This window comes from Myodes glareolus, chromosome 6 (genome assembly GCF_982192425.1).
Source record: "Myodes glareolus chromosome 6, mMyoGla1.1, whole genome shotgun sequence".
Classification (NCBI taxonomy): Eukaryota; Metazoa; Chordata; class Mammalia; order Rodentia; family Cricetidae; genus Myodes; species Myodes glareolus.
Genome location: NC_142031.1, coordinates 46,912,450 through 46,925,445, shown reverse-complemented (window position 1 = coordinate 46,925,445; position 12,996 = coordinate 46,912,450). Strand labels below are relative to the sequence as shown.

The 12,996-nt window shown below is 36.1% G+C and overlaps 1 protein-coding gene across 1 annotated transcript; it reads right to left on the bottom strand.

Moving 5' to 3' along the window:
* Positions 1–5,657: 5,657 nt before the first annotated feature.
* LOC146894232 (putative vomeronasal receptor-like protein 4) lies at positions 5,658–6,572 on the bottom strand. The gene has a single exon (XM_087906721.1). It carries the CDS (start codon positions 6,570–6,572, stop codon positions 5,658–5,660), a length of 915 nt encoding a protein of 304 aa, XP_087762847.1.
* Between the last annotated feature and the right edge of the window lie 6,424 nt (positions 6,573–12,996).

Sequence of the window (12,996 nt, the reverse complement as noted above, 5' to 3'; positions counted from 1 at the left end):
GTTTTCCTATCCATTCTCTTAACCTGTGCCTTTTTATAGGGAATTGAGTCCATTGATATCAATTGATATTAATGACCAGTTGTTGTTAACTCCGGTTATTTATTTATTTATTTTTGGTGGCAATGTTCATGTGTTGTCCTTCTTTGAGTTGTGCTGGTGAAGGGTTGTCAGATGTCTGTGTTATCGTGGATGTTGTTGGCTTCTTTAGATTGTGGTTTTCCTTCCAGTACTTTCTGTAAGGCTGGGTTTGTGGCTACATGTTATTTAAATCTGTTTTTGTCCTGGAACATCTTGTTTTCTCTATCGATGGTGAAATAAAACTTTGCTGGTTATAGTAGTCTGGTCTTGCATCCATGGTCTCTTAGTGTCTGCAGCATATCTACCTGAGACCTTCTGGCTTTCATAGGTTCCATAGAGAAGTCAGGTTAATTCTGATTAATTTACCTATATGTTACCTGACCTGTTTTTGAACCTCTTAATATTCTTTTTTTTATTCTGTACATTTTTTGTTTTATTATTATATGGTGAGGGGATTTTTTTTTTTGATTCAGTATATTTGGTGTTCTGTAAGCTTCTTGCACCTTCATAAGGCTATCCTACTTTAGGTTGGGAAAGTTTTCTTCTATAATTTTCTTGAATATATTTTCTGGGCCTTTGAGTTGTAACTCTTCTCCTTCTTCTACCCCTATTATTCTTAGGTTTGGTCTTTTCCCGGTGTCCCAGATTTCCTGGATGTTTTGTGTTAAGAATTTATTGGATTTGCTCTTTTTTTTGATCAATGAGTTTATTTCCTCCTTAGTATCTTCAACGCCTGAGGTTCTTTCTTTTATCTCTTGTATTCCTTTGGTTATACTTGTCTCTGTAGTTCCTGTTCATTTTCCTAGATTTTCCATATCCAGCCATTTCTCGATTTGTGTTTTCTTTATTACCTCTATTTCTGTCTTCAAGTCTTGATCTGTTTCCTTTACCTGTTTAATTGCTTTTTCTTAGTTTTCTTGGGTATCTTTGAGGAATTAATTGATCTCTTCTAATTTTTTTGTTTGTCTTCTCTTCCGTTTCTTTAAGAGAGTTTTTCACATCTGGTTTATGGGTCTCTATCATTTTCAAAATGTTACGTTTAAAGTCAATTTCTTCTACTTTTTTTGCATTAGGATGTTCATATCTTCTGTTGCGTGTTCACTATATTCTGGTGTTATGTTGCTTTTCAGGTTGTTGCAGGAATTCTTGCATTGACACCTGCCCACCTCTTCCTTCAAATGTACTCAGGAGAGTCTTGGCATCTTGGTCCAATCTTTGTTGTGGCTTACTGTGTACTTGGTGTTTTTTTTTTTTTTTTTTTTTTTTGGTCTGCCCTCTCTTCGGTAGCCTCAGCACTGGATCTGGCTCTATGATCTCCTCCATCCTGAAGCCGGCTGTGCTGGTGGATTTAAGGACCCTGAAGATGAAAAGGAGTGCTTGGGGGAAAGATGGAATGGGGTAAATAGAGAAAGCCAGTAGCTAGGGAGACACCCTGCTTGAAGACCAAAAACATTTAGGGAATTGAAGAGGATCTGTATTCAGTTCCTGGAACCGTCTGGCCAGGTGTCCACACACTCGTCACTCCAGATGGATCTCCTCAGTCTACAAATTTTTTATATGAGGTGAGAGTTATCATGATTCCACAATCACATAAAGACGCAGCAAAGAAACAGAATTATAGACCAATTCCACTTATGAACATTGATGCAAAAATACTCAACAAAATACTTACAAAGCAAATCCAAGAACATGTCAAAAAGATCATCTATAGCAGATTCAGAGATCCGTAGACAAGCACTGGGCCAAGCTCCAAAAATAAAACTGAAGAAGAGAAGGGACTATATGAACAAGGGGGTGACATAAGGTCATGATGGGAAAGCCCACAGTGACAGCTGGCCTGAGGTTATAGAAGTTCATGGACTCTAGACCAACTGATAGGGAGCCTGCATGGGAACAACATAGGTCCATGCATGTGGGTGACAGCTGTGTAGGTTGATCTGATTATGAGACCCATCACAGTGGAACCAGAACCTGTCCCTGGTGCATGAATTGGCATTTTGAACCTATTACCTATGGTGAGATACCTTTCTCAGCCTTGATGCAATGGGGAGGAACATAGTCCTGCCTGAACTTGATTTGCCTTGCCTTGTTGACTCCCATGTGAGGGTCTATACTTTGGAATGGAGAAGGAGAAGGAATGGATGGGGGGTAGGTAGAAGGGAGGTTTGGGAAAGAGAATGGGAGGAGAGGAAAGAGGTGAACTGTGTGAAGAATTCTACCAGAATTTCAAAGAAGAGTTAATAGAAACGGTATTCAAATTGTTCCAAACAATAGAATCACAAGGAGCATTTTCACACTCCTTTTATGAGGCTACAGTTACCCTGATACCTAAAGCATGCAAACATACAACAAAGAAATAGAATACAGTTCAGTCTCCCTCATGAACATTGATGCAAAAATACTCAATAAAATACTGGTGAATATAATCCAAGAACACATAAAAAGATCATCCAGCATGATCAAGTAGACTTTATCCCAGAGATGCAGGTATGGTACAACATAAAAAAAAATTGTCAATGTAATCCACCATGTAACTAAACTAAAAAAAACCACACAATCATCTCATTAGATGCTAAAAAGGCCTTTGACAAAATCCAACACCCCTTCATGATAAAGGTATTTGTGACAGGGGTTACAAGAAACAGACCAAAACTTAACAATGACAGTTTACAGCAAACCAGCAGCATAACATCAAAATAAATAAAGAGAAACTCAAAGCAATTTCACTGAAATCTGTCACAAACAAGGTTGTCTAATCTTTCCACATCTATTTAATATGATACTCAAAGTTCTAGCTAGAGCAAGAAGACAACAAATGGAGATAAATGGGTTATTGGAAAGAAAGAAGTTAAAGTTATACTATTTGCAAATGAAATGATAACATACATAAGTGACTCCAAGAATTCTACCCGGGAATTCCAATAGCTGACAAATATCTTCAGTAATACAGCAGTATACAAAATTAACTAAAAATAAAAGAAACAGTAGCCCTCTGATACACAAATGATAAACAGGCAGAAAAGGATTCAGAGACCATCATCCTTTACAATAGCCACAAATAATATGAAATATTGTGGAACAGCTCTTACAAAACAAGTGAAATGACAAGAATATTAAGTCTTTGAAGAAAGAAGTTGAAGAAGATATCCGAAAATGGAAATATCTCCCATGCTATTGTATAGGCAGAATTAAAATAATAAAAATGACAAACTTATCAAAAGCAACCTACAGGTTCATTGCACTCCCCATCAAAATCCCAAAACAATCATACACAGAACTCAAAAGAACAATACTCAACTCCATATGGAAAAATAAAAAACACAGGACAGCTAAAATAATCCTGTATTATAAAGAAACTTCCAGAGACATCACCATCCCTGTCATCAAGCTCTACTATAGAGACATAGTTTAAACAAAAAAGACCTGGTTTGGCATAAAAACCGACAACAGACACATGGACCAATGGAAACAATTTGAAGACCTTGAAATTAAACCACACACCAATGAATCCCTGATTTTTGAAAAAGAAGCTAAAACTATATGTAAAAGGAACAGCAGGTTACTTTTCATCCCGCCCCAATCATCTTCAACAATGGTGCTGGCATAACTCAATGTCATCATTTAGAACATTGCAAATATATCCTTGTCTATCACCATGTACAAAACTCAAGTCCCAGTGAATCAAAGACCTCAACATAAATCCAAGTATACTGAATCTAATAGAACAGGAAGTGGAGTTAGTCTTGAATGCATTGGCACAGGAGATCACTTCCTAAATATAACACCAGCAGCATAGATACTAAGAACAATAATCAATAAACAGAATCTCATGAAATTGAAAATATTCTATAAGACAAAGGATACCATAAATAAGACAAAACAACAACCTACAAGTGAGAAAAGATCTTCACCAATCCCACATCTAACAGAGGGTTGAATTCCAAAAAATATAAAGAAATCAAGAAACTAGACATCAAAGTACAAAATAATCAAATTAAAAATGAAGTATAGATCTAAACAGAGAATTCTCAACAGAAAAGTCTCAAAACGCTGAAAGACTTTTTAAGGAATTGCTCAACATCCTTAGTCATCAGGGAAAGGCAAATCATAATGACTCTGAGCTACCATCTTACGTCAGAATGATCAGAATGGCTAAGATCAAAAACACATCACACTTCTCTCACTTGGTCTGGTTCCACTCCCTGTTAGCATCTTTCCTCAGCAGGTATCATATGGCTATGGCATCTCCAACAGCCTGCAGTCTCTGAGGCAATCCAGGTTTGACTTTCACAGCTTTACACAATGGCCTCTCTAGGCCTCCATGCAGTGACACCCTTGTGCCTGGCCTCAGCAGCTTTTTTTCAGTCACAGAGAAAGAGATAACCTCTGTCTTCTAACCTTCATCTAAAGGTAGAAACATGTGGCCAAAGTTGCCAAGTTATGCTGCTTTCTGGAGTTGTGATTTATCCCCTCATTCAATGACATCTTCACAAGATCTCTGTTTTCTTTGGTCTCCTTCACTACCAAAGCTCAACTTTCCTGGAACTAAGTGACAGGGAGGAGAAGGTCTATTGAGAGTATACTGTATGACAAAAAAAATGAGTAAGTTTTATTTTTATTATCAATAAAATAAAAAAATAGTGGAATGTGGTGTTGCACACTTGTATCCCGAGCTGGAGAGGCAGAAAAAGGAGAATACCAGGGATATCATCTTGTCCTATTTGGCAATCCCCAGGTCACTGAGAGACACTATTAAAACCAAGGTGAGTGCCTTCTGAAGAAAAACAGCAAACGTTGTCTCCTGTCCTCAACATACACATTCACACATATCATCTGTGCACACACACATGTATACACATGTACACAAAAATCACACTGTACATCATACATAAACAATTTTTGTTTTACTAATAATATGCCAGTATTGAAGAAGTACAAATACACAGACACATGGAATTTCCATATAAGACTCATTAAGTAACTGTGGTAAAAAGGAAAAATTTAAATTCACAGTATTTTTGTGGATCCAGAGAAAGTACACGTAGGAGAGGGTATTAAAGCTGCAATAGGATATTTAAACTATTTTTGATGCCTAAGAGTAGATTAAATTCCCTTCAAAGAAAAATGTAAAAAGTCAGCATCAGCAAGGAACTTTCTTTGAGTAACCTCAGCATCAGGGAACATTTATGATGTAAAGTAAAGAGGAGAGACTAAGAGAACTCCTGTGGAAATTTCAACTCATGGTATATAGTGAACTTAAAAAAAATTTATAGCACTTGGCAGCAAAAAAGTCACAAGAATGTCCGTGTGTAATACCACAAATTTTATTTAAATTATTAAGAATCTTGGTTTGCTATTTTAGCTATTACAGAGTTTAAGAAGAATACGTTTTTTAGAAAAATTAGTTGTGGCTGCACCAGAATGAAGCCTCACAAACATCTGTCTGTATTTCCAGCTTACAGGGACTGGGACAACGACCTCTTCAGACCTTTTGGGCACCAGTAATTCACACATACATACATGTTGACACAATAGTCATACATATAAAAAATAAATCATTTTATTAAAAATGAGCAAAATTATCTCTTTTTAAAAATATGGTGGCACAAAGACTGTATACATTTCACCATATTGATTATTCTGTTATCAGAACTGATTTGTACCAAAGGAGTAATTGTGGGATAGACATTCATCACAAACTTCTGAACACTCAGGATGACTGGGTTGTACATCCGTAACAGGACCGCAGTGAAGGAGATGAAGTCTACCCAGTACATGACCACAAAGGAAACCACCAGCAGCAAGATGGGCTGGGTGGCCTTTCTCTCAGGAGATGCTCTCAGCTGACTGAGGCTGTGAAGATGCTTGTGTTGGGTCTGATGTCTGAACAAGATAATCACCATGTATGCACTAGAGGCCAGCATAACTCCTACAAGAAATACATCTCTGGAGGTTGCCACTGTTAAAATCAGTGCCCTGATGATGTAGTTCATGGAGAAGAGTGAGCAGGATTTTCTGACCTTCATCTGTTTGGTCTCACTCACACTGGTAAAAGCACCAGAAAAGATTATTTGGTGACTAGTGAATGACAAGTTGAAAGACCAAATAAATAAGAAAGCAGAAATCATGTACTTTTTTAGTTCATATTTAAATTTTGCCAATAAAGAGGAACTGGGACTTATAGTGACTGCCTGAAGCACACTCAGGAGGCAGGTGATGCAGATGGAGAGATCTCTCATCACCTTGCTTATGTAAAAAGTTGTCTTACATTTAAAGTCATTATCAATGTTTATTGAATCAAATATGTCCCAAAGCCAAACATCCGCACCAGTGAGGAGCAGCACTACGTGGATGAAGGTCAGGTGACAGGAGATCATGTCTGTGGGCTTAGGTCTGTGACACAAAATTATGAAAGTGTAGAAAACAAGGAGAAACATATTGGCCAGTACTCCAAATCCAGCTTGAAAATTAAGGACAATCCTTAGTGAGGACATATGTAGAAATTTTATTCACCTTAAGAACATGAAATAAAAAAAGGATATTTATGCCCTGGCAATGTTGAAGCATGCATGAACATCCCAAATTTGGTGGTTCTGTTGATCTTGTTCATATTAGGTTTCTTCGTCTAAGTTGATGAGGACAACTGACCAGGTATCTCCCTCAAGAGGGAACCAGATCCCAATACAGATGATTGTGGAAACCTATCAAATATATGAAAAAATAATACAATATTTACCAAACTTTTATTTCTCTGGTCAGTATTCCTATATCATCATTCTGTTTTGCCTATTTATTCTTGATCAAATCATCTCTTTAATTTTTGAAGTTCCACATTAGACTTGGGCTATGTTTCTATATACTCTCAATATATCTCCTGGATATTCAGCATTCTCAGCCACATCGAACACAGAATGCACACTTTATGTGCCTGTATTGCACCTAGACCTTATGTTGTAGAAATTGATTCCTGCTGATTTGACTTACATTGCCTTGTTTTATAGTTAATACTGGAAACATCAGTGATGAGAATAGAGGAGCATAATCATATTTGTACAACTGATTAAAAATTAGGTTGTTCTAGGGAGAAATCACAAAAGAAATCCAAAAGGGTGAGGTGAGTCAGTTTTATATTCCATAATTTTAATAACCTCGAATTTACAACTATCCATATTTTCATTCATAATTCAGATGGAATCAAAGTTGATAATTCATGATAATCCCACTATTTTAATCAGTGGGGTGTCTATCTCAATTCATTTATTTATTTTTATTTTTCAATGAACTCACCACCCCAGAATCTGGAATTAAAGACAATGATACAGTTGTAGGTCATTAGTGCACTTTCCACACCCTATTAATTGTATAACCATTACTGTCATAAATGCTCCTAAGTGTCTCCCAGTCTACTTCCTATCCCACTTAAAACTTGTGTGATATCTACTTATGGTTTAAGGAACTAACACTCAGCTATCAAGACAAAAGTTACTTTTTTATTTTTCAGAGCAGGACAGTAGTGGGGAGTAAATCATTAATAGTATGATTCATATGGGTTTTTAATCTATTCCTTGTTACTTTACTTATGTAGTCCATCTTCTGTATTTCTATCTTCCTCTTTAACTAAGAATCTTCCATTTTTCATTTTCCCCATCAAATCATTGGTCTCCTGCTACTCCCCTGTACCTTCCTCCCACCTCCTTCTATATGAACTTCCCTCCTCCCTGCTAAGGAGTCCACCCTTTCCCATTTCCCTGATAAGATTGATTGTACCCTGTTATTCTTCTCTCCATTGCTACCCACAATCAAGCCCATCTTGGACATGGCCCTATTTTGCTTTTCTGATATCTGTAGTTTACACAGGTTAAATACTCTCATTTGAAGATGTGGAACTAGGTGCCCCCAACAAGAGAGAGCATGTGACACTAAGAAAAAAACTGCTTTCAACACATTGTGACAAACATGAACTTGCGAAAGATGACCACATAGTGAATCTGTTTTGGAATCTCTGTTTTAAAAGATATCCCTTCCTATGCAGTGGAAATAAGGGCCCCAGTGTTATTTTATCTCACCAACACACAGACAGCTTTCATAATTTCAACAAATAATCTTAGCTTTGGTGCTTTTGTTAGTTATTTAACCTGGTTATCTTTATGATTTTTATCAAATTAGCATAATTTGTGACTTTAAAATCAACTCTGTAATAAAAAAACTAGAAAGTTATACCAACTAAGATTCTTGTGAGAAAGAGTGACCAACTGTATTTTGAAGTTCACTTGTATATTCCACATGCATGTGCATTATGTATCTATAGAAATAATTCAGAAGTCAGTAAATGCAATCATGCTATATCATCCCCATGGACATGCCAACAAAAATCATACATTTTTACATAAATACATTATGTTTGCTCTTAAAAAGCTTTATCTAATGCCGGGAGGTGATGGCACACGCATTTAATTTCAGCACTTGGGAGGCAAAGGCAGGCGGATCTCTGTGAGTTTGAGATCAGCCTGGTCTACAAGAGGTAGTTCCAGGACAGGGTCTAAAACTACAGTGAAACCCTGTCTTGAAAAACAAACAAACAATCAAACAAAAACAAAAAATAAAACAACAAAAAAGCCTTATCTAGCAAAGGCATAGATCCAATCTAATTGCCAGAGCCAAACATAGGATCTACCACCATCCCACCAACTTACAGTTGCAGTAGTTGCACAGTGGTGTTCTGTTTTTTTTTCTTTATTTTAAAGTTCTAGGTCACAAGCTGGAAAGATGGCACAATGGTTCAGAGCATGTTTTTCTCTTGCAAATGACCTGGGCTAGATTCTCAGCAAAGACATGATGGCTCATAACCATCTGTAACTCGAGTTACAGGAATCTATTGCCTTCTCAGATATTGCAAGCAAGTGGCACACAGATGAACATGCTGGTAAAACACATATATGTGGAAAATAAAATAAGTAAATATTACAGAAAGAAAGAAAGAAAATGTGTTATCTGATTTATTAAGGATAACAATTAATTTGAGACTTGGTCTCTAAACTAAAAAAACTGTAGCAATTCCAATTTTAATATTGCTAATGAATAAACTCTATACATATAATCATTTTTATAAACTACACCTCTATAATTTATGAATATGGCAATGTATTATAAATAAAATAAATAGACGTTAATGGATGTTAAAGATGGTAATATTTTTTTATCTCAAATGTATGAACTTAAATGTCTCTACTTTACACCATTTGCCTGATAAATATTTGTCACCTACTCTTTCCTTATATGGCATCTTTCTCTGGGGTGTACTAGAGTTAAGACTCGACCAAAAAAATCACAGCTAACATGGCTACAAACTGAGTTGTCAACATATCCATGAACTGAGAAAAGTCATTTGTTCTGTTTTAAAAAAATGCAGTGCTTGGGCGTTCACATTAGTGTAAGTTGTACTTAGTTGTAAAGACTAAACAGAAGTTTATTCATACATATTTGAAATAGTATGGATGCCATCACTATTAAAGGGCTCTAGACCAAAAGACTGGGCAGGCGGCTGTCGAAGAAACGTGCAACAACAACAACAACAATAACAACAAAAACAATGAGCTGTTTCCTCATAACTCTACATTCTTCTGAGAAAAATCACTTTCCCCTTCATTATCAAAGTACTTGATTTTAGAGCAGTCTTGTTTAATGAATTCATGATAGTCTTTGCATTTCTCTTAGGAGATAATAACATAATGAACATAAAAACATACTGGATCAAAAGTAACATTTTCATTTTATGTTTTACCATATTTAGTGAGTAATGAATTAAAAGCTGTGTGACTCATAGAGAACATGGATTGATTGTGTGACTTTTAGATGACAAGACACATGGTGCTGGCTGATGTACTGTCCACTGTCAGCAATATTAACAAGTCTTCAGGAATCTCAGGAAGATGAGGATCTTAGCCACTCAAATGAGTTCCCTGAACAGATCTTTATGAAATATATAATGCCAGCAGGAACAAATAGTGACTACCTTTTAATAAGGTATTATTTCATAGCTATTACCTGATACACTTACATAATTAAAATGAATAAGTTATTATTTACAAAATAAATTTAGCTCACTGGCAACGTATATGTTACTCTTTAGAAATTGAATGTAACCCACCTGCCACTGGAAGCACATAGACGTTCACTAGAATTTTACAGTCTCACACTTTTGAGCCAGTTCCCTTGCGATGAAGTAGCAGCAGCAGTGTCATTGCAGAGTCTGTGAGGAAGCAGACAGACCCAGAGCTGTGATTACAGGTCACATGATGGAAGTGTGGGAAAGACATGAAAATGTTCACTGAAAAATGTTCAATGAATGAGTGTGTGTGTGTGTGTGTGTATGTGTGTGAAATGACTACCTGGAGTAAGAATAGATCAATAGCATACTGTGTGCCGGGGCTGCTGTCATGAGTAAATGAAACCGCATTGAGTGAAAACAGAGTTATATCAAATATATTTCTAAAATAAAATCTCTATTTCCTGGATGACTTGATCAAATCCATGAAGGTCCTGCCTGGTGCATCAGCAGCAGCATAGATTCTTAAAGTGAATGATACAAACAAACTGAAAATTTTGTGACACTTGCAAACAAATTCATGCTTCTATCATTTGGTTTTCACGGTGTGGATGCTCTGTGTCTAGTGAGTATGTGACGTTTACTGACATCCTTTCATTCCACTTTTAAAACGATTTCACAATTCTACAGTATCTCTTTCCCACTACAGTGTTGATGTATTTGTGTGTGGGAAAAAGAGATGGAGAGAGAGGGAGCAGCTCAACCTCAGCTCAGACTGACTTTAATCAAAATCACAGAAGCTCCTGTCTTAGCCTTCAAAGTGCTGGGTTCATAGGTGTTGCCACCACACCTGACTTCATTTTTCAGTTAGGTCTCCTGTATTTATTAGTAAATGATATTCCAGAAATATTAAAATGGACTTATGACGTTTATCAGTTAAACTTAAATTTACTTGGTGTATTTTGAATATGCAAATTTTAATGAACAATTGTATTCTGCAACTTTTAAAAACTTTGGGTATTTTGGTTTTTTTTTTGTATAAATGGCATTTTTATTGAAGGCTTATTAGACACAGGTGCGGATGTAAGTATAATTACTCCAGAATTTTGGCATCCGAATTGGCCTCTTCAAGAAGTAGATGTTCAGCTCCTGGGAATTGGAACCCTATCTCGAGCAAAACAAAGCATGAGATGGATTGAATGCATAGGGCCATAAGGGAAATAGGAAGACTAAGGCCATATATAGCCAATATTGCAGTGAATTTGTGGGGTTGTGACCTATTGCAGCAATGGAGTACCTGGATTAACATTCCTACAACCACCAAAACTTATGTTTCGAGGAAAATATTAGAAGATATTATAGAAGACAAACACTAGCCATTCAGGCTGTACAAAAACATAAAGCAATTGATAAACCTTCAGAGGTACCAACAGCCCTATCTTTAAAATGGTTAACTGAGAAACCAATATGGGTTAAGCAGCAGCCTCTAGTTGAGGAAAAGTTGCAGGCTTTAGAACAGCTTGCATAAGAGCAACTAGATGCTTGACATATAGAAGAATCTACCAGCCCTTGGAATTCTCCTGTATTTGTTGTCAAAAATAAATCTGAAAAATGGAGAATGGTGACATATCTATCAACAAGGTTATTTAACCTATGGGCCTCCTACAATCTAGAATTCCTCTGCCTTCTCTGTTACCAAAGCGATGGCCTCTCATAGTTATTGATTTAAAGGATTGTTTTTTCACTATACCTTTACAAGAAAAAGAAAGAGAAAGTCTGCCTTCATCGTTCCTACTTATGATAATTCTCAGACTAGTAGAAGATATCAATGAACCATCCTCCCACAGGGAATGCTCAATAGCCTCACCCTGTGCCAATACTTTGTCAGCCAGCCATTGGAAAAAAACATATATTTGTTTATACTATTGCAGTGATTTTTAATAAAGTAGATCTTTACTGAGAATTTAAAAAAATATCTGGAGGAGTCTATCATCTACCATGATATGGATGACATTTTGTTATCTGATTCAAATATAGATACTATATAAAGCATGTTTGAAGAATTTAAAAAACTCTTGCTAAATGGGAATTACAAATCGCTCCTCAAAAGACTCAAAGAGGAGATTCTGTTAATTACCTAGGTCACAGAATAGGTTTTACAGAAAATTAGAACATAAAAGACACAAATTTGGAGAGGCCAATTGCAGACTCTTTTGACTTTCAAAGATTCTTAGAAGACATTTCCAATGTATGACCACCTGTTGGCATAACACCCAATATTTAAAGAAAACCTGAGATGGTGATAAAGACTTGAATAGTATGAGAGAATTAACAGCTAAAGAGGAAAAGGAATTGACAATTGTTAATGAGAAATTGCAGGAGGCACATTTGGATAGGGTGAATCAAAATCTTAATTGTAATCTAGTCATATTGCCTTCCATAATATCTTCTACAGGATTTGAAATGCAGAGGGATGATATTATCTTAGAATGGATCTTTTACCACATAAAACAAGTAAAAATGAAAAACTTACATGTAAAAAGTCTCTGAATTAATTATAAAAGATAAGTTGAAACTTTGTCAATTAACAGAGATTATAGTGTCTTTTACTGTTGATGAAATAAAAAGGTTATGGGATGGCAATGAACCCTTGCAAAGGGCTTGTGCTAATTTTGGGGGAGAAATTAATAGCAATTATCTCAAAAGTGACAGACTTAACCTTATAAAGAGAACCTCTTAGATTCTTCCCCAAATAGTGTGTGATGCACCAATACCTGGAACCAATACACTTTATACTGATGCAAATAAATCAAGGATGGCAGGTTACAAATCAGAAGAATTAAGTAAGGTGGAACAAAGCCCTTATAATTCTC

Excerpts from the sequence above, each read along its gene's own strand:
- LOC146894232 (XM_087906721.1), bottom strand. The coding sequence starts at position 6,572 with ATGTCCTCACTAAGGATTGTCCTTAATTTTCAAGCTGGATTTGGAGTA.